At 39.2% G+C, this 22,947-nt stretch overlaps 1 protein-coding gene across 1 annotated transcript in view; it reads right to left on the bottom strand.

The window, feature by feature from the left end:
• USP22 (ubiquitin specific peptidase 22) overlaps positions 1 to 22,947 on the bottom strand; it is a 92,323-nt gene that overhangs the window by 48,308 nt on the left and 21,068 nt on the right. Inside the window, 2 exon segments of the mRNA XM_066329816.1 lie at positions 243 to 356; positions 11,628 to 11,760. Of these exon segments, the coding sequence (XP_066185913.1) occupies positions 243 to 356; positions 11,628 to 11,760 (247 nt within the window).

The following is a 22,947-nucleotide window of genomic DNA, read 5'->3' as shown; positions in this document are numbered from 1 at the left end:
TATAATTAAAAATAAAATATTTTTCTACAATTAGGTGTGGCGCACGTGTTAAACCCACAGTCTGACTCCTGGAAAGCAAGAACTAACATCTCTCTACACTTTCCAAAGAACTCTTTCTTCCCCTTAGCAGGTTTTTTTTTTTTTTTTTATTTTTTTTTATTTTATTTTTTTGCCACTGAACAAATAGGAGGGACAGGTATGATTAAAAACAGAAACAAGAAATTCAGGCAGGAAAACCAAACCTTGTAATTTCCAAGCTTTTCGTTGTTCTTCTTTGGCAATTTGTTCCATGTCTTTGTCGTATATGTAATCTTGACACATAAAGCAGTATATACCCCCATACAAAAGGTCTATGGCTGCAAAACAGAAGGGAAGTTGGGGAGGAGGAAAAAATATGTGAGTTCATAAACCAGAAGGCATTTTAAAGCAGGCTTCCAAGTCAGGCATTCTTTCTTCCAAGCAGTCCACAAAAGAAGAAAAATCTGTACCTTAGAATCTGGAAGATGGAAAAAAAAAAAAAAAAAAGGAAAGAGAAAAACCCAGACATTTTTCCAGTTTCAGTGTGAGTTATTCAGTTGCTTCTGGCACAGCAAGAAAACTGTGCAGGACAGCAAAGCATCAACTGCCCTCAAGCTCTTCATAATCCACAATTTACCTTTCAAACATCTGAGTTACCAAGAGGCATCGGGACAGTGACTGACTACAACACACACAGAACCAGCTCTGTAAGAGTTAATACATGAGTTTGAACTGTCTTTTCTAGGACTTCAGCAGTTTCTCTTCAAGGCCATTAAAATAATCAGAAAGTACCTAGTTAAAATCTAGGTGAAGGTTCAAACAGAAGACAGCACTGCAAATTCAAAGCTATTTCTCCAGGGTAGTTTATTCCACAGGTTACTTCTGTCTTAATTTTTCATTTCACACACCCTTTCAGAACAAACAAATGAACACTGACCAATGTTAAAAATATTTTGCTTGCACAACCTTAAACAAAAGAAAGCCAAGAAACAAAAAAAGAAATGTCATTATACTCCAACATATCCCACGGAAAAAGTGCAAAGTAATCATAGTAACTGCTGATTTTCAGTACATAGATATGAAAAACAGCCACAATCACAAGAAAGTTAAGAAACAGTGGACCCTACAAATCTTACTGGAACATAATCAGCAAACACCTAAGAAACACATCACCCTTCTCCCTCAAGTGTAGAGCTTTCGTTTATTTTGTTTTTAAAAATTCCTTTTATTCCCAGAAAACTAGCATTATTAGACTAGTCTTACTACAATGGAAACTTGTTTTAAACACAGGAAACCACATTAGGTGGCCTGCAAAGAACAGCAGTGAATTACTCTGAAGTGCTCAATAAGCCAAACCACATGCCATGCAGCAGGAATTCTGCCATGGATCTCAGCAGGCAAACACAGGTGAAGCCTCCGTGCTGCCCTGTTAGTGGGGCAATGCTTGTGGCTGAGGTTTCTAACCCCATCTCCTCCATCCTTCACAGCCTCTATCCCCTCACAACCTGCTGTCCCCTCTCCTTTAGTCTGTTGCAAGCTGGTTTTTCCCCTCCTTCTGCCCTTTTAAAATCACTTTTTCAATGATTATATCAATTGTTTGTTACTTCTCCTATTATTCAATAAAACCAAATTACTTCAAACAGTTTTTAATCTTGCTGATGTGCTCCATTCTTCTGTCTTGCCTGTCTGGACCACACCTGGTTTGTGGAAGACGATAAGGACTGTGTTACCTCATGTAAAGTCATAAATTCAGGATTTTCATTACCTGTTATGCCCAAACAGCAGAATATTTCACCCTGATGCCCAGAGGACTGAATAAAATCCTTTAGCATAATATCCCAAAAGGAGACAAGACTGAGCTGTGGTGGAGGATCAGTAATAAAACACTATGCAACTGTGCTGGTATATCACAACTTACAGAGTATTAGAGTTCTACAGTATTTACTCCTTTACTTATCGCATTACCAGTTCTGCACAGTTTTCTACAAAACATCTGCTGAAAATCCAAAGTATTGGTCTTACAACATAAACTCAAATATTGTTCTCCAAGTACTTTTAAAACATCTCATCAAAAGACCCCCAGATAATAGAACAGGGCTGGCAGAATACTGAATAAAAAGGACTTTGTGAGCACTAAGAGTTACAATTTACCATCAGAACGTGTAGGTATAGCTGTGCTCAGGTGATTTCTTACCCTTCTTTTCTTCCTGGATTTACATGCCTGAGCAATGAGAGAGAGATGTCAAGATCTAAATCAACAAGAGACCACCTTCCCTAAACCACTTGCTCAGAGCAGAAAGAATTTGTGGTGTAAAGGATCAGAAAGTTTCAGAGAAACACTGGCAGAGTTAAAGCCATAATTGCCCAGCACCTGATTAACGACTCTTGAGGAAATATCCTCTCTCCAGCACACTTATGGGAACAATGCAGTTGTACTTTTGCCAACACTTCCAATGCCTCTTTAATGACTGCAAGGAGTTTTGGACAAATTACTTCAAGCACCAATGACAAGGTGGCCACACAGGCCTGGCCACAGCACAGAGGAAAGGCAGGAGTTTCTCATGGAGCCAGAACATGGCAGCTCAGGAAAAGAATCCACGAGGAAAGTTTGGAAGTTAATTGTTTCAAATTAATGTAATCTGATTCCAACCCCTCCCCCCCCCCCACCCCTAAAATACACTTAAACTTGCTTATGCTGGTTGTCTGGAGGTGAAGAAGAACAGAGGAACTTCCAAAGAGACTGTTTTACTGACAGAAACTTCCCAACCAGCAATTCCTAAGCACTGACTGAAGTTACACCACACCCCAAGGACGAAGTCCACACAAAACTTTCTCCCTGAAAGGACTGGGGGAATGAAACAAATTTTCTCTCATTGTTAGTCTAAACTTTTTTGCTTTAAACTAAAATGCCATGAAGGTCTATGCCAAACTGAAACACCTGGCCAGAAGATTCCATAAAAAAACACAACAGTAAAGCATGAGAACACACAGGAAGCCAATTTTGCCACTGATATTTGCTTTGGTACTTTGGATCACAAAAGTAGCAAAAAGGCCTCAAATTCATAAAAAGTTTGGGAAGTACCAACCTAGGAATAATGCCCAGCTGTTTTGGATTGACCCCCTGCCAAGCCTGCCAGGATGCCCCACATTCCTCATGATGAACATCTCTTCTAGAGAGCTCCTCTGGAATGTCTGCTGCTCCCAATTTCCAGGATCTGCTTTTCCTAAAACTCCTCCAAACCTTCTCTCAGGAAGGTACAGGGGGATGAAATCAGTGAACTTCAGGTTTAGCTTAATACACATACAGAATTTATTACCCTGGGGGAAAAAATATACATTAAGTAGAAATCTACCTTTTTCTTTCACAACGAGGAACCAAAAGCAATTTAAAATAATCACAATGTCATTTTATCAAATTTGATCAATGTAGATTAATGGTTTAGGAATTCAAAATACCTACTTGGTGATCACAGTTGGAGCAATTTAACAATGAAAAGACCTCCTTGAATGTAACATTTTTCTTTGCTTTTATACTTTCTGTGCTGACAATAAGCTTCCCTTCCTTTAAAGTCTGATCTCCTCATTCCCCTTTACATACAAAATTATAAGCAGCTGCAACCCAAGAGAGGAATGAAAATACATTTTATTTTTCATTTAAAAATAAAACTATCAGCCTCAAGAAACAAGGAGGCAGCACAGAAGATCATGCAGGAACAACAACAACTTTATCTACTGATGCAAGGAACACAAAGTTTTAAAAAACAACAGCTCTGGGGTCAAAGTTTAAATCTGGCAGCAAAAAGTCTTCAAACTGCATCTGGGAGCCAAGTGAAGTGTTTTACTTAAGCCTAAGTGCTTTACTTTTCCAACTGTATCAACTGATGTCCTTGTGAAAATGTTAAAGAGATCAGAAGTGATGGGAACACAACCAAAGCAGGGAAGTGTGCCACATCCAGAGTGTGCACATCTCAACCAGGTAAAAAAACTTGGATGTTCAGCTTTTGAAAGCTCCAGGTGAAAAGAACTGACTTTGCTCAGCTGGGAATGTGTCAAACACCATAGTATTTGACATAATTCATCAGATAGGAGATATTTGTGAATCATGCTTTGGTATCATCTCCCTTGGATCACTGGGTGCACTCAAGTAGAAAAAAAAGTCCAGCAGCAACTCAGAATTCAGGTCAGTTTTTACCTGTACTGAAATTAATTCCATTGTGAATTTCTGTAACTCAGTCTTGGCATATTATTAATCTCAAATCAACACACTCGGTGTTTTATGGAAGAAACCTGCATTTTCTTCAACTTCTGTAACAAAGAAGACTAAATTGGCAATTCTTTCAGACCATTTTAAGCCAACATCTGAAGCTAATTCATGGTCTCTGATTTCTCACTTTGAGTGTTAATCATTAAACCCATTCCAGGTAATTGGCTCAGGTTCCCAAGAAGTGATTTGTTAAACTTCAGCCAGTTCTCCACTGGATCTTGTCTCTGATCTATCAGTACAAAGCAGGCATCTGATTGCCTTCCTCCTAATTTCCTGGCACCACAGGTCAGAATTCCTGAACTGATAAGAAGGGAGGAAAAAAGGTGGAAAAGGGACTACTTTTACTAAATGATGATCCAGCCATTGAGAACTGCAGGTATTTACTGTCAGGGAAAATAAACACAAAGCCCTAACTTCCTTCTGTTGCCAAAATCTTTTAAGCCACATTAAAAATGATAGTCAAGCATTATCCCCTCCTCTCACATTGAGTATCTTCTCCTAATACTGGAGATAGAACTATTCCATTAAGTGCTGCTTTTTCTTCTTTTTTTCAAATCAGGACCCAACAGGTCAGAAGTGCTTTTGTGGCTCTGAAGTCTCCAAGATGCCTACTGGCCCCATACGGATCTAGAATTTTAATGTTTAAATTTGATTTGCCTGCAATCCAAACATGGCAAGCACCCAAAACTATCCTGCAAACCACTTAACACCAGGAGCCAAATGGGCAGCCCCTGTGCTGTACACTCTGTGATGGTTTAGAATATCATCCTACAACTCCACATGAATCCAAGCCAGGAAAGATAAGATGAAGAAAAAAATGTCCTGGTATCCCTATGGAATCTAGATAACAAATATGCTTTTAACTGTTAATTTAGAGGAACCACAGTGTGTCAAACCATTTTATATTGTTATAAGTGGAATATTAATTCCAGATCCTTTGACCTCATTCAGAAATACATGTATTGTACACACACAGTACCTACATATGTGTGCATGCCCCAGTATGATGCAGAGGAGGCTGCAGCATTCCTATATATAAGTTGTCCTATTAAAAATATATATTTTGTCAGTCTTCTCCCTACCCTCCTCTGAACCTACACCTTCCACAGTTCCCCTCTTTGCAGCAAACCTTTGAAAACTGAGAAGAACCAAATCCTCCTGATACAGCATCTCTTCTCGATCCCACAAAACATTACCCAGGTTTAAAGGAGAGAAATTGTTAAACACTCCTTTACTTCATCTTGTTGAGTTTTTTTCAGAAATCTGGGGGAAGAATCCCCACATCATAGACACCACGTTTTGAGCTGTATGTGGTACAAACTGCTTCTACTCATCTGCATATTCTCATCTGAACAACAGTGGAGACTTATCTAAAACCCACTATTTTCATTAGAAGCAGTACCAAGATCCAGAACTGCACCAAGTTTGTGGTGGTTTGTGGCTGGGTCGGAGGCAAGCAGCTATATCTAGACCTGGCAATGCACAAGGAAATAATCAAGTTGGCTTTTTGAGAGATAAGAATATTCCAGATATAGAGAGAACTCTTCAGGAGTCCTTTCTGATACTAAAAGGAGCTTTTGAGGGATGGCTGGCAGGAGCTCATCACTACCTTCACCTTTCAGAGCAGCTCCCAGCACAAGACAGTTCCAGTTAACTTTCCAGCTGCCTCCTTAGTCCAGTCTGCCTCTTAGTCCAGTGCTCCTGAGTCCAGGCTGGCTCCAAGCTTGAGCTGTCACAGGAATGCCGTGTTGGAATGTGCCTCACACAGGCAAGTGAGGCTTTCCCTGCAAGACTTTGCACAATGCATCTCAGAGCAGCAAATATTGTTAATGGCAATTAAGAATACTGGAAGTTCAAACCATATCCTGGAACCGACCTGTGCACCCAAAATACTTTCCTCCTTTTCCTCCTCTTCCAAACAATGATCCTCCAGTTGGCATCACAACGATATTATGTTGAAGTACAGTATTTTGTACCTTCTGCTATCAAATTTCACCTCATTTTTTTTGCTGGAGTCACTGAGGTTATTTAAATCACAGGGCTATCCACCCTCCTCAGTACAAGTAACACCTCAGAACTTTGTGACCATCAGGAATTTCATACACAGACAAAATTCCTTCTACTCAATCACTAGAAAATAGCAGTAAATCAGGACTGGTTCTGCTAGTTAGGTCTGTGTCCTACACACTGCTTTCAGTTCATTCATCATCAATTTCCCTTCTTCCTGCCTCTTCTGCACAGTGATTCTCATATTGATCCTTGCCACTTCTACCTCAAGTAATAATTTCCAAGGGGGCAAAATGTCAAATCCTTTACTTGATCCAGACAAGCCAAGTTCAGTGTATTTCCTTTTTTCTGTGAAAATCAGTTGGGTTATCAAAAAAGGCATATTTATGTGACACAATCCATCTCTGACAGAACAGAACACTTTCTGTGCTGCTTTCCATTCACCCTCATCTCCTCACCACCACCAAGTAAAGCATTAGAACTCGAATTAAGAGGCTGGTAAAATGCCCAGATGACCTTTTCTACAACTTTCTGAGCCTGGATGTGAACAGAAAAACCAAACTGCTACTCCAGCACTGCAGTAAACTGTGCTGGGAACAGCTTTAATTGCCCTCTTCATGTAGGGGTGTAATGAAAATCTTTGCTGTTTAAAAAAGAACTGGCAGAATCAACAATACAGTCGATATCTTCCAACTCAAATGAAAATTAAACAGCTTTTACTGTCATTCCTTTACAGAAGTGATATGTTTCTATATATTAAATTTCAGACAGATATGCACTAAGAGCAGCAACCAGATATTCCCTTTTACCAACTTCAGTATAGAAACCAGCTTTTTATCATGTTTCCTCTGAATCACATGAAAAAAATTAGTTATTTGTTTTCTACAGGAAGTAGAAGCTTTTTGAATTGTACCAAAAATCCTCAACTTAATCTATGAGCATTATTTGTAGGCTCACCCACCCAGTTCCTCTCACCACAAATGTATTTATTGGACTGAATTTTACATCACCATATACTTAAAGAAAACAGTTACTCAAGAAACAGTTTGTGATCTAATAAATAATGAATGCACTCTAACAGGCCCAACTCCATAATGAACTGGTTGCCAGTGTCTATAGAAATGGAATAATAGCTCAGTCTTCCAACTATTTCTTGCTTAGTCTTTAAACCACTGAACCTTACTCCTGCTAATTTACCTCCTTCAATTCCTACACTACAGGATGAAGCCTCAGAGCAGATAAAGACTTCACCCAAAACCTGCATCACAGGTGCTGTTTCAGAGACACTGTTCAGGGGTTAAAAGTGCATCTCTAATAGAAAGAAGCACAGGATGAACATGCATGAGTTGGCTCCTCAGCAGGGAGTTTAAATAAATAATTCTACACAGAGCTTTGGTACCATAACTGAACTAGTCTAACTGAGAATGGCCATCTGTAACAGACTGTCCTAAGTCCTAGAGCAGTGGGTTTTTCTGCAACTAAGAGTGTGTGTATTAAAAAAAAACATTATGTAACAGAAAACATCCACTCGGAAAGAATACTAAAACTTCATTTGGTATCTGCCCAGGAATTTTCAGTCCCAATTAGGAAACTGATAAATTAATCACTGCTATGGTTTTGAGATGAACTTTATAGTACCAAACTTTCTTCTCTTTTAGAGCTACTGATCACAGACATCTTCCTGCTTCTACTACTCTGGGACTAAGTTACTTTGTATTTTCCTTCATTGACCAGCTGTAGGAAAGATATGGAAGACCATGAATTTTTACAAGGATAGAATCCACCAGCAGATTCCCCAGGTCCTGAACCTGATTTGGAAGGGTTATTTAGGAAGATGACAGAGTATGTTGATGGCTCACATTCATTTAGGATAATCAAAATAGCTCCAGAAGGATTTCAAGCTCCTTAGCAAATAGGCAATAGCACCAAGAGTGAAACCCCAATCACTAAAGAGGCAGGCAAGTAACATCAATCAGAAAAGAAGTTTTGGAGTCCCTGAGTTTAACTCCCAACTAACAGGAGCTAACAGTGTGTTGAACAGCAGGTTAAGAAGCACAAAATATTGGAAGTATTAACTAAGAATGCAAGTCACTAGGAAAGCAAACTGTCTTAATCCAAGGGGCTGCCACATGAAGTGGACACCTTAGAAGTGGAAAAGTGAAATATGATGATGATGATATTGAGAATCATAAAAGTTTCAATAAGAAAAGTTGAAAATCGTTCAGGTTCCTACAGGTGGGGAAAAGGAAGCATCTGACAGAATCAAAAATACAAAAAATGCCAGAGGGGATCAGTAAGGACTTTGCTCTCACCATTTCACAACTCGCTCACAGAAGACACAAAGAGCCCAGTGGGAATATCAGACTGTCCTGGAGATGGACTGAGAGAGACTGAGCAATGCAGAGATTAAAAAAAGCAGCTCCTATAGCTGGATCTTACGTCACCTACCCGTCACCCACATCCACAACTCAAGGAATACATTAAATTACGTACAGCATTATTAATATACATTGAGCAGGGAGGCAGATTCAAGAGCACAGGTATCACTGTAAGGTCAGATTGTGAGTGCCTAATTTAGATGGTTCAGGGAAGCAGAGATAGCAAGGGATGTATTTAACACCACTCTGGAATGTGATGCTGCAGCCTCCTGAAAGACAGAGAGCTGCAAACACATCCCTGCCATGCTCAGACAGCTGTTACAGCTGAAATCCATGGTACTTCTTACAACTGTGATTAAGTGTGCACCTCCTGCCTGTCTCCATGGAGACTGATGTTGGCTCAGCAAAAAGTCACCAAGTGCTTTAAAATAATTCCTCTTCGTTTTGAAATTTCAAAGCACTTAACTTGTTTTTGCCTATCAGATGTTATTTTCCCAACTAAAACTGCAGCAGGAAAAGCAACCAAAAGCACTAGTAAAACTACAAAAATATTTTTAAAGCTCATTTCACATGCAGCTGGAAATTAAACACCAAAACATACATTAAAATAAAAGAGAGAAAGGAATCTCCAAAACTAGAAATTGAGCAGTCACTTGCATAATCTTCACATTATGTGTATTGGTGCACCAAGTAATTTATATTTAACTGCTGAAGAATCCTTTTTGGGATGATTCAGTGAAATACTTTGTGCTTTGGCTAAATTAACTCTTGCCCTTTTCAGCTAAAGGCTATTCCTTTTGGGAAGTACCTTTTCTGACACAGCCTCAATTGTCTAGTGCCAGGACAATAACTACAACAGTCCTTAAGCAAGAGCATCTTTAAGAATCTCCCTCCCCCATCCAGTTTTGGTTTTCCTTCAATGAAACAGAAGCTAATTCACTACAGCAGACAACAGCAAATTCTACCTTGCAGAAAAAAAGAACTTGAATTTAAGCTTCCCAAAACCATAAACAGCAGCTGAGAATGTGTGTGATTAAAAAGCTTTTTTAAAAGGTTCTCCATAAATATGGTGTGTTTAGCAGTAAAAATATTAAGAGTGTTTACAAAGTGTCCACAGATAAACAGGTAAATACTGTTGACAGTCTCAATTTAGCACCATATTTTTTAAACCTTAAATGTGGCCATAAACTTGTATTAGCACAAAAGGTTGTTTCATATATATATACACACACCCACACAACTCTTTTACCAGAAATTCTTTGAGTTTACCTCAAATAATTTGCACTTCTACACTGGTAAAGATTCCAAAATAATTTCAGCTAATGAATTGACTTTAAAAGCTCGCTGAGATCACACTCTGCAAAAAGCAATTAAAAGAAGCCACAGAGGGTTGGTTTGGCATTTTCAGTTTTCAAAGAATGGCTGAGGTTGGCAGGGACCTCTGAGGTCACCTTGTCCCACCCCTGCTCCAGCAGGGCCATCCAGAATATCCAGGCTGCCAGGCCCATGTCCAGAAAGATTCTGAATATATTTAGGGATAGACCCTCCACAACCCTTCAGGGCAACTTGTTCCAGTCCTTGGTCACCCTCACAGTGGTGTGATAATCAGACAGAACCTCCTCTACTTCATTTGTCCTCCCTGTCTCTTGGACACCACTGGAAAAGCCCAAGACACCTTTTTAAACTCCTCTTTCAGGTATTTGTACCCATTCAGGAGGTTCCCCTGAGCCTCTCCTGTGAGCTGAGCAGCCCCAGGGCTCTCAGCCACACCATGATGGAATTTTCAATACTATTTTCCAGTATTCTATTTTTCAAGTATTTTTCTATTTTTCCAGTATTCTATTTTGCATTTACAAACTTAAACTATACCACTACTGAGCCTCGTCTTTTTCTTTCTTGACACATATGGAGGAAGAAACTATAACGATCTGCTGGTTTAAATCATCTTTTCCATAAATAGTAAACTTACACACTCGTTTCTTAAGCACAGGAGTACACAGCACTGTTGGCCTTCTGGAGCTTTTCTGTCTTCATGGAAAATAAAGACAGTTTGTTCCATAAGCACTTAGGATAAATTAAATTAGAAACGGTGGCCATGCTGGTCAAGAGGAAATTTTTGCCATAAAATGCCTTTTTTTCCCCCTGTTTCTTACATAATTCCACCAAGAATGTATTTTAATATGGAGGAAAAAATATATCCATCCATTTTAAAGTAGAATTTTAATATATAATATAGATCAGGATTTTGCGTTATAACTCTTCTGAGCTATAAGCAATAGATAATTTGAAATAAAACCAAAGGCTTTTTGCTTTGAACATGAAGTAGCACCAAAGCTGGCAGAACAGAAGATCCTGTTGGCCTTGAAACCAGCATTTTTTTGAGACTGTTGAGGGAAAGGTACTCCATATGAATTAAATTGTTTTCTTACTACTTAGGTTACTGACCCAAATAGAAACAAGAAGCCGACAAAGAAAAAAGAAGAAAAACCACCCCCGCCCACCCTCAAACTTCAGCAGTTTAAATAATTCTGATTGCTGCTTGATTAGCCTTCTTTGTGATAGAAATTATGAGTATTTTCCTCAGCAAGAAAAGAAGTGAACATGACCTCCTGAAAAAAAAAGTTTACTGAAATAAATGTTCTAGTTCCAGGCACCAAACCCACCATTTTTAACACTTCGGAAAAAAACCCCAAAACTCTGCCTCCTCACATTTTTATATATGACATTAATTCATAAATACCAAGATACCAAGGAAATTCTAAGTTGTGAAGATAAACTTAACAGTGATGCAACGGAAGTTTAAGCACCAAGTTTAGAATAAGACCACTAAACTAACCCAAACCACAAATAAAGTTATCTCCCTGCCTAATGAGGTAACTATAAGAAAATATCACTTTACTGGCCTGGAACAGACAGGGATAACACGGAGAATGAGCAGCACCATTGGGATGAGAACTCACCTAAATTGTGTCGCTTTGTCTTCGCGTGCTCGTGAATATGTTTCTTTGTAAAACAGCCAAAGAAGACACAGTAGAGGCAAGAGTGGAGTCTGTTCAGGTGGGCACCACACATATGACAAATGCACGACTTTGCCTGAAACAGCAAAACAGACACAGATTGTGAGTGACAGGATCACACCCCCGAGCCCAGGTAAGCAGGCACAGCTCTCAGGAACGCCCTTCCCTTTCACTCGGTGCCTCTGGAATGCCCCAGGACAGCAGGGAAACTGTTCTGTCCTCATGTGACAAAGCCACCAGCTGGACATAACAGAGAAAACTCTTCCATTTGTCCAGCAGATTTCCAGATCCTATCAGGGAGCAGGTCTCACAATTCATGTGAGCACCAGAACCCAGGGAAAGCAGCTGCCCACCAAGGAGGTTAAATGATGAACAGGCAGGAGTCTGGGTGGTAGGACCACGGCAAGAACTCTGATTTTCACAGCACTGACCTCCTTGATGCACTCAAAAGCTGTAATATAACTGGAACATTAAAATGTGTGTGGGTATATGGTATTTCATTTCTCTGCTGGGAAATTCTGCCAGATTCCCTCATTAAGTTTTTCTTAGTCTACAAAACAGCGGCATAATATCAAATCCATAGCAGCCAGAGTTACAGAAGTTGCCTTTGCCATTCTGAGACTGGCTTTGAACCAGGAGCTGAAAGCAATGGGCTGAACTATTCCCCAAAACTATCCAGAATGGGCCGGTCTGAGGAAAGTTGTCTTGATTAATTGGAAATTAATAAGCACACACCCCTGATATGACAATCTGTGATAACAGTACATTTTAACAAGTGAGGCCTAAGGACCAAAGTAGTCATTGGAAGCTTAAATACACTTTTGGACTCTCAATCATATTTGAAGCACTCTAAGCCAACAGCATTCAAACCCATCTCTTAGCATTAACCGAAAGTACTTCGATATTTTTTTTAATTACTCTGTCTAATAAGAGATTTGAGAGAGTTTTGAGAGCAAGTCTTTTGCTCAACCACATTGAAAGTAATTTAGGTTCAATACCGTCTGACTGGAAGTTACAGACAGGAGAAATCCCTTGCAGTGAATTCACTTTTCATCTCAGAACTGCATTCAGACCTACGTCTGAGGGCAACTGAACTTCTGTAACAGCTTAGAGCTACACTTAGAGGTATGTCTGATTTTACAGCCTAATCTGAAAATATTATTTCTTTGCTCGTCAATATAGAAGGAAAAAAAAAATTGGATTACTGAAATCCTAAGATATCTAACCCAGGCAGTGCATTTCATCAAAAACAACCCACAAAATTCTTCAGTAATATTTGCCCAGTCTGCCACGACTTAAAATTACTGCTGAATAAATGATGCACAATCTTGTTCTCTAGTCTGGCGTTTTTCTCTCAGAATATTTCTGGCTTTTTAAAAAAAAAATCATCAAAGCAGATTGCAATATGTTGCACCATGTAATTTATTTTCAAGCTTCTACAAATTAAGACTTAAATTCTGAATCTCACATGTTGTGTATTCAAAGTTATCATAAGTTGTTAGGGGGAAACGTTGAATCGAACTCCACACACCTACAGAAAGAAATATTTTAAAGTTGGGCCAAAAAAAATCCACCACCACCAGCACAATTTCCATCTTTAGAAAAATGCTGCAGAACTGTCAAACTGTTGCCTAACGGTCGCTCGTTGGCTGCAAAAGCTAAATAGGATCAGCCTATCTGTTAAGATTGCTGCTATGACAACAACTCCAGCAACCAGCTATTTTACTGAGCCAGCTAAAAATAAATCTTTTAGCATTAAATGTATTGTAAACACATGACATAACAAGCATGTAAAAGCTGGTCATTTTAGGCTAAAAGGCAGAAAATTTATATCTTAATGGGGTTTTATTGCAATGGAAATTAAGAGAAACTGAAGAATGTAGAAGAAATTTAGTTCTAGGTTGAAAGAGAAGTTCAATCACCTCTTGAAAGGAAGCTATTTTATCCATATCCTCTATTTGTTCAGTATAGCTCAAGATGGGTTTTCAAAAGTTGTAAGAAAACAAGGTTAAAAGACAGAGTGTGCAAAGAAATCAATATCAAAGACCATAGTGGCTTTTCTTAACCAGATTAGCTGTCTCCTTTTCATCTGTCTGTGCTTTTAAACAATTTGCTAAGTTAAAACAAAGCTGCCACCCTCCTACCCCACCCCAAATAATCAAATTACTTTGTTTCATAATACTCCCACCCCTGCTCACATCTCTTGAGGCTACAGTCTAAGATGAAACAGAATACTGCAAATGAGTAATGAGAATCAGTCAGATCCATACAGTCACCAGCCGGTCTTAAAACAGGATTCAACTTTTTAAAAAAGCAAGTCAGGTCTGCTTATGGTCTGGATATTTTAGTGAACTCAACCAGGATTTCAGCCACGGAATCAATCTGTCACTTCTCCTTCTCCAAGATACAGGAACATCCCTTCCTTATCCATGACACAGGAGTTTTCCCCTTCCATCACACTCTCTCCCACTATTATTCTGCTCCCTCCTCATCTTATTCTCTCCCTTCCTGCTTCTCTCCTGTATTATCCTCACCCTCAAGTACCCCACTCTCCATTTTTCACCCCATTATCTCCCCCACCATACACAATCCCTCATCTTCACATCCCCAGCCAGTCTTCCTTCCATCCATACTGAACCTCTGTCTGTCCCCTTTATTTTTGCTCTGATATTCCAATAAACCACAGACAGAAACCAGAAGAAGCATTGAACGTTTTCCTCCTGAAAGACTACAATCACTTTTTTACATGACAGGAAAGAATGGTCCTGCAGACTATAAATGGTATGTGCACATACAGCGAGTTACTGATAGTTCTGACAGCAGCTCAATTCCCTCTGCAGTGCTTCACTCTCTACTGATCTCCTGTTCTGCTCCCAGGGCTGGGCTAACTCACAGGCCCAGACCCCAGCAATGGTTTTGTACCCTCTGCAGAGCAGGTTTAGCCCAGTAAAAGAGGGTGCAAACAGTGCATGACACACACAGGGGAACTGGCTGTGATCATCTGTAAGACAACTCAAAAGCCCACCTCTAAAACTGCTCTCAATGCTATGAACAGTCATAATACAAAATGAGTTGAAAAAGAAAGCAGCAGGCATCACTAGGTCAAAACCTAGAGTGCTGACACTCCAAATCTTCCCAAATTGTCAGAACAGCTTATTACTAGTTTACCATCAAACCATCAGAGCAGCAGTGGAGAAAATGAACACATCCACTGATGTTCTGCCCTTGCACTTCTCCGTCTGACAGCTCCTGCTCCACTGTCCTGGGCCAGCTCAGGCTCCACCTAATGAAAGGTCACACAGGGCAGGAGTATCACTTGTTCTAAAAACTCACAAACCTGTTTCAGCTTCGTGGGACACTGGCTCCTCTAATCAACCAATGGCAATGGCAATAAACTATCCCTACAAAGTCAATAGTGCAGGGAAAGCAAGAAGCATCCAGTGACTTCAGCTATTACAAATTCTCCATCCACATTTGCAGCTATTTCAGAAATAGCTTTAGAAGTACAATTTTTATTTAACTGTGTATGATAAGAGGAAAACATCTTTTTAGAAGTTTTCCACGGAGGTATTTAGAAGTCTTGCCTCTTATGCTCACACTAAATATATCAAAGGAGTTTCAGAACTGAGAGGTTTTTAGCTACAAGCTTATAAGCCAAAGACCTCCTACCCTTCACAGTCTGCAAAACATATCCACCACACAGGTACGGGGAAAAGATGATGGAGGTAACACTAAAAAGATAGTGGGAGGCTTGGGAGGTTAAAAGATCTTAAGGAAGGTGCTGCCACACGTGTTCACAAGTAGGTCAAAGAAGCAGATTCCTAAGGCAGCCTTAAAGCAAACACCAGATATGGATGCCTGCAATGTTGGCTCAGGTACAAATTTGTAGCATTAGGAAAGTAAAAGCTCCCCAAACCAAATCTACTTCTATTTCCCCAGCTTTTGAAGTAAGTCTTCTGTGTAAAACAGAAACAATGTTTTGACACATAAGATAAAAAAGCAAAAGTATTTAATTTTCTAATGTGTTATAATCATTACTGGAAGTTTTTGGTGAGTATGCTTTATTTTCCAGGCCAAACCTTCTTCAGAAACAACTTTGTTCTCAGTCTACACAGATTAAATTGTTTGTTGGGCAGCTCTACATATGCTTGCCCAGAGAATAGATATGAGAAATTCTCCAAGTTTGCCACCATAACCTGCTTTGTTTCCCAGGAGCAGTATTTGTGCTCCAGAAGTGTTACCTTGGCTCTGCCAAACCATTCCTTACAAGGTTGTGTTTCAGAGGATTTGCAAAAAGGTGAAAGCAACACTTGTGCAGAGCCTAAGGAATCTGTGACAGTTCCTGCAATAAAACTCTGCTTTCTTGCATTCTTAATACCTTAGACACATGAACAAAAGCGAAGAGATTGATTTAATGTTTGCAGCGTTCATTACCTTAACAGCAGAACAGGCAAACGAAGAAAAAACAAACCCAAACCAGAAAAGCCAGAGACCTCAGACTGAAAATTTTTTTGACATGAAGTGCAAATGCCTTCACTGGGCAACAGATCAAGACTGAAGCAAAATTTAAACACTGCCTCACATTTTCAGTGTTCCAGGCCTTAATATTCACATTTTAGCAACAGTCAAATCCTCTCTGGGAATTTTTGCCTATTCTATTCCCCTCGCTATGTTTAGATCACAGCCTAGACACAGAGTTTTATTTTTATTCTTATTCATTCATCTTGCAACCAATTCTCTTCCAGATCTAAAGCAGCCACAGCAGCTCATGTTGAGTGATGAACAGTGTGCTTCCCTTGGCCTATTTTTTAAAAAGAAAAAAGGCCAGATAATCACAAAAGGCCATGAAACCGACCACTGCTTCTCTCCTCGCTGAAGATGGAGACCCTATGGCTATTCCAACAGTGGTGTTTCTTCTGCCCTGTGGGAGGACAGAGCCAGTAACAAAGCACAGTCAAGAGCATTTATTACTCTCGAGTACTCTGCACCTCAAGAGTAACCAAAATGGGTCAAATCTGCCTTAGGAAAGTTCTGTCCCTCCTTAGTCTGTATTTACTCCCAGACTCCCCATGTTCCTGACACCAGTCTGTCACAAATCCATCAGCCACCAGTACCAAGGCTGGGACATTTCAGAAATTTAAATAATTAAAATTTCAAAGTCATGTTCTTAAGAGTTAAAGAGACAAAAAAGAGGGAATTGATTCTACAGTTCTCCATGATGTGGCATATAAATCACTCCTCCACATGCTGATAGGATGATTCAGTTACTCTGAGTCAGTGCACTGCTCTGACACACCAGTTTTAAATAATTAAAAAATCAACTTAAGTATTGTTCACTCACTTCCTGCAACCAAGTCTTAATTATGATATTGTCCAATTAGAAATGTCAATTTTGTCTTTAAAAGAACATGCCAATTTTATTTTTAAATTGTGTAAATTTTATTTTCAGACCCACAGAGGTCAGGGGTACCCAAAAAGGTTTATTTGTATAAGCAAAATTGTGCAGTAGCTACAGAACTTTTGAGTTTGGTAAGTGCTCAGAAAATCACAGGTAACTTCTTAAACTGGGTTATTCTAATTGTTTGTTTAGACAGCAGCAGAACCTAAAAAAAAAAAGGCAGAGAGGAGATGACTACACAGCTCTCCCAGACTGAACAGGACACTTGGCTCTGACCATCTGCTTGAAGTCTGAAGACAACAATATCACAATTTATAATTAAGGATGAAATGGCCTAAGCTGTTAAATAACATCACAGATCTCAAATGGAGTGTAAATAAAAATATACCATTATGACCATGTGAGCAGCTTGCTGCTGATTCCAGTGAGTCCTACTTCTGTCTGTAACTGAAAAAACTGTGGAAGAGAAAAAGGAAAGCACTGAACATGCAAGAAAGCAACTTGAGGTAACTTTTTCCCCTTTCATCTGATAGGGATTACACGCGTGGAAAATACTCAAAAGGAATACAAACACATTTCTGAATTCACTCTGAAATGAAGAGATGTTGTTAAATGAGAACCATGTTGTAGCTGACGTCTATCCAAGTTACAAAAACACGACTTTGAACCAAAGGCTTTCATCAAGAGCACCCTGCAAGTCAACCTACAACTGCCTCTAACTCAGATAAAATTAATAATTATATCTGGGGGCAAAACACAGAACTGAGTAGGTATCATTAATTCTACATGCAGATTTTACTCCTGCTTTCCGTATTCTGGATGATGTGTCACTCTAAGAGATGGATATTGAATCTCTGCAGTTCTTTTAACTTTTTCCAATTTTTGTTTTACATAAAATTCCACAACAGTTCAAGGCTAAAATGAAATTTGAGAGGAAAAAGAAGAGTAGTGCAATTTAAAAGACAGTATGAGATAGAGGAAAAAATAGGAGGATGCTCTAAAAATATAATTCTGCTTTTCCTGTACATAGTCACAGTAGTAAAAAGTTGTATTTCAACAAGAACAAAGCAATTCTCTGGAATTCAAATGACTATGCTGAAATTGCTTCTTTGCCTCTCCTTTGGTAGGTGCTCATCCCTTCCACCAGCATTTACAAATCTAAATGATTTCTCAAGCAGTCTATAAAAGATGCAGTTAAGAGTCTATTGTATTTTTAAACCATTTAAATAATGGACCTTATTCAAATTAAAACACGTGTCCCTTTATAGTAAGATCCTTTTAACAGTGGGAACTCTATTTGCCTTGTGAAAACACGTAAGCTTCTTAAGGTTCAAATGCATGGCTCTTTCCCTGGATATAGGCATTGCATGGATACATTCTGTGTGTTGATTTTTATCTATTTCCTGCAATGCACCACTGCAGCAGCAAATTCCATATGAGAACAAGGGGCTTGCCAAGACCGCAGCAGTGTGTGCTCAGATCAAGTACAAAATCTATTCCTTTCCCTCACCATTCCCCCACGTCAGCAGATCGTGGAAATGTTTTTAAATGTCCTATTAGGTAACGTATTGATCTCTTCTGTGGGCACGTGACTGGGGAAGCAATTCAAGGAATAAGCTGAACAGCCAAACCTGCCTGATGCTATGCAGAGTCTTACCAAACCCTGCCCAGGCTGCAGAGATTACATTTTGCCCTGTGTAAAACTAAGAAATGGGATTGTTCCTATGAAAACAGGAACGCTCGTGGGAAGTTTGCCACAGCACTTCGATGGAAATACTCTAGATAGTATCCTTTCAGAAAGGAAAGGAAAAAGAAACTTCAGGATACATAGGATCAAAGCCCTAACAACTCCTACAGGCTCATTTGGAAAAGTACACATATCCCAGCTATCTTTTCTCTAAGTACTCTAAGATAGCCATAAAAATACAGGCACTTAATTAGTCCACATCAAAGTCAAAGCAATTCTGCTGGTAGGAAAGATGGATGGGATGACACTACAGCACAGATTCTCCACGATGTGACTTATTTGTGGGACAAATACAGCAAAAAAGACAATCAGTTGCAAATGAGCAGCAGTAGAATGACAGAAGGCATCTATTAGTGACTGACTGATTTTTAAAGTCCCTTCCAACCCAAGTCATCCTATGATTTTAAAAACTCCAGTGCCACACTGAATAGGGCACACCTATTGCTGATTTGTCAAGGCTTGTTTGAGTTCTTATATATGACATATATATGAAATCAGAAATTCTGCTTGTCTAGTTCCACTTATGATTTTAAGAAGTCAGCAGCTGAGTATTTATGGTCAGGAATAATCCAAGCCAACCTGCACAGGAACTGTGTTACTGCTGAGGAACAGCCAGAGAATGAAAGCAAATTCTCAATGTGCTTGCACAGAACATATTTGATATCCAGTAAGCTGAAGCTTACTGTTTCCTCACGCCTCAATACAAAACAAATTAATAATTCATGTTACTAGTGCTAAATAAGAGGTCTTTCATTCACTGCAAAACTTTTATGCAAATTTGCAAGTTAGGGAGATATGACAGAGGTAGTCAGACCTGCAGTTCACCGTTTAGAGGACAAGATTTTGACAGATGGATGTTCTGAACTCTACAGACAGGCAGATCAGCACAGAAAAAACATTATTAAAGCAATATGAGCATAAAATATGTTCTGGAAGAGAAAAGGAGCTTAGATTTCTCACATGAAAACTGGTAAGATGAATGAAAGTATCTTCAGAAAAACAGCTGGGAAAGCAGCATTCTCATGATGGGGATTTACTCCTTTATCCATTTAAAGAGTTTGCAAATTGCTGCAGTCCCACAATAATACAATAAACATTAATCACAAAGTATGTAGGAAGGTGGGCGATAGATTCTTAGCAAAGAGCTTCTGTCTTTTTCCATAGAGTGTACAGCCAACTGTGTTCCAACACTTTGTGATGTATTTAGAACATTAACTTGTTTTGCAAAATATGTGCATTTTACCCTCCTCCCAAAGGAAGGAACTGGGAGGAAGGTGCTGATAAACAGTGACTACCTCTCAAGATCAGGGCATAGGGAATTCTACCTCCTGTGGTTAAGGAGGGCTCAGGGAAGGGTGCTTCCCACACAGAGAAGTTTGGAATCACATATGTGGAACAAAGAAGCAACAGAAATGTCAACCAATGTGCCCCACTGGGATCAGGGCTGTTAAAGACACCACTTGGTTATCGTGTATTTTAACAAGGTTTCAGCTATAGGAAGGGTGTAGGATGACAACCTCACAGAAGCAGTTCTGTATTCTTTCCTCACTGCACTTTGTTGGCTGCATCTGAAGAGATCTTCTCCGATTTTTTTTTCCCAGCAATATCTGAACACTCAAGAAACACTTTCTTTGTTTTCTTAATGTACTAATCATAAGTATTAAGTAAAAAAACCATATATTTCCTTCTCACAGCTGCCTGTAGGCCATTAATAGATTAGTTATATATTAGTGTCACTGCTTAGTTCAGGCGACCTAAACTGACAAATTTCTGAACTGATATTTTTGAAATGGAGTACACAGAAATTCATCCTGATATTTTGCATAGTCTCCTCTGTAATTTATGAAAAGGAGTGCTACTAAGAAAAAAAGTTGTTTTTTTTTTTTTTTTAAGTCACATGAAAAGTCTGCCCTTTTTTACCTATGCAAATGCAATTATCTGTGTCTTTCTGAGGTGTCATCCTCAGTAATTTTGACTCCAAAAAACTTACCATGATTCTGATCACTCACAGTTTAATAAACATGAGGCAAAGCTGTAATGAATGGAGTTGACATCCAGGCCCTAAATCTGTCCACCGACATTTGCGTAAAGGAGAAAAAAAAAAAAAAAAGTCTAGAGCTTCACTGCAATGCAATTGTTCAAAAAGCAGCAAAAAGAACCAGCAAAGAGATTCAAACTACCCCCTGACCCAACTCACACAGCTGCCTAAAAGGACCAGGAGAACATTTGTGTGCAGGTCAGATGCCACTCACCCTCACAGGAATGGGAGAAGTTCCTGCTCATAGCAGCTTTGAGCTATGTGAATTCACTAGAGGAAAAAAAATCTGCCCTTATTTCTGTGAAGAAATACCCAAACAAGGTTACAGAGATATCTTGGTGGTGGTGGTTTTATTATTGTTGTTATGGATTTGATTTTTCTTTTATTTAATTTCCAAGCAGCTGCTGCACCGTATTAAAAAAGCTCCACTGAAACTAACAGCCAAGCAGGAATTGGCCAGAGCTTTGTATATTTGACTAGTACTATATGACAAATGCTCACATTCAGCACAAAGTCAGAACAAAAACATTATTTTCCACAAATTCACGGAGAACAAACTTGCACAACAATTCCGGTGTCACTGTTGTAGACTTGTAAACAATGATTCATGAGTATTTGGAAACAGACTTTCTATTTCATGTTTTACCTTCTAGCATTTCTTCTGTTCATTCATGATTTGGATCAAATTGGAAAGATTTGGCTGAATTTCAGAGCGTTTGAACACTTTATCAGCTCAAGGTAGCTGCAAGACTGCAGCAACCCTGAAAGTTAACCCATAAGGAAACTCCAGCAAAGTGCAACATGTTGATGACATTCATCATCACCTACAGCAAAAGACACCAAGATTTGACAAGAACATTTTGTGCTGACCAGCCAGGCCCCACTCTCTTCACTCATCTTCTGAATTTATGAGAGGAAGTGCTAAACCCTTAACTCAACATAGACATTCCCTCCAACAAAGGCTAATCCCTTCAGCTTAGTCCCATTCACATCCCACCAGTATTATTTCTACATCTTCCTTTTTAGTAGGCTGCTTGGTTACATAATGCCACCCATTGAAAGCAAAAATTAGTAGATTATAGTGTTGGGTTTCATTTATGGACATTGTGCTTGGTTTGTCATTAAATGTAAAAAGTGTTAGCTTCATTTTAAGCATGGCTATAAAAATTAGTTAAGACAAAACAAATGCAGCCTGCAGCAGCCAGCTGGGCTCAGTGGCTAGGAAAGCTTATTAGGCAAAGCACATGCTTTTAGCTAGAACACACCTCTGCATTCCAAAAAGAAATCCCAGCAGGACAGAAAGATTTTGCAACACCAGGATAAGAAAAGCAAGCAGAAAAACTCCCAGGCTGTTAATTACAGTGAAAGCCTATTTCATAATATCAGCAACAGATCTTTTCCCCCTGTCTCCTGTTCCCTGTCTCTTTAAAGGATGGAGTAAATCAAACCCAAGGCACCTTCACTTTTTGCCATTTAATTTGCCATGTTTTACAGAGAAGCCTGTCTCACCTACCCTCTGCTCCTTGCAAGGAAGGGGTTGGAAAGGCTGCAGAAGAAAGGGTCAAATTACAGTTAAGAAGTGCAGGAATTAACCAAGCCTTCCTTCACTGATGTAAAGCATGAAAATATAATGTGAGCATTAAACCTCCTGTCTGTGTAAACACCAGTTTCCTTCTAAACTGATTAGGATGCATGAAATTCTAAAGCTTCTATTGAAATATGAAAGATGGAAATGGAAGATGATATTTCTGTTTAAGTGCTACCCGGTTCTGGTGAGATAAAAATCCATCTGCCTTTATGCTACCAAATACATTAAATCCTGTGTCTTCAGGAGTGTGTGAAAAGTACAAAAAAAAGAAAAAATACCCCAACTCAAACCAACCAGGACAACTCCTTAATGCTGTACCCCATAGAAGACTCATTTTACAGAGCAACTAGGGAGTTCCAAGAACCATGTCTGGTAGCCAGCTCCAAGCAGTTGTTAGTGATCTTTCAAAAGGGGCACAGCTATAAACCTAAATAATCAAAAATCTGAACTCAACTTTAAAAAAATCCTAAAACTGTTCAGCTCCTGAAACTG

This window comes from Sylvia atricapilla, chromosome 15, assembly GCF_009819655.1.
Source record: "Sylvia atricapilla isolate bSylAtr1 chromosome 15, bSylAtr1.pri, whole genome shotgun sequence".
In the NCBI taxonomy this organism is placed as follows: Eukaryota; Metazoa; Chordata; class Aves; order Passeriformes; family Sylviidae; genus Sylvia; species Sylvia atricapilla.
This window is presented reverse-complemented; position numbering and strand designations above follow the sequence as displayed.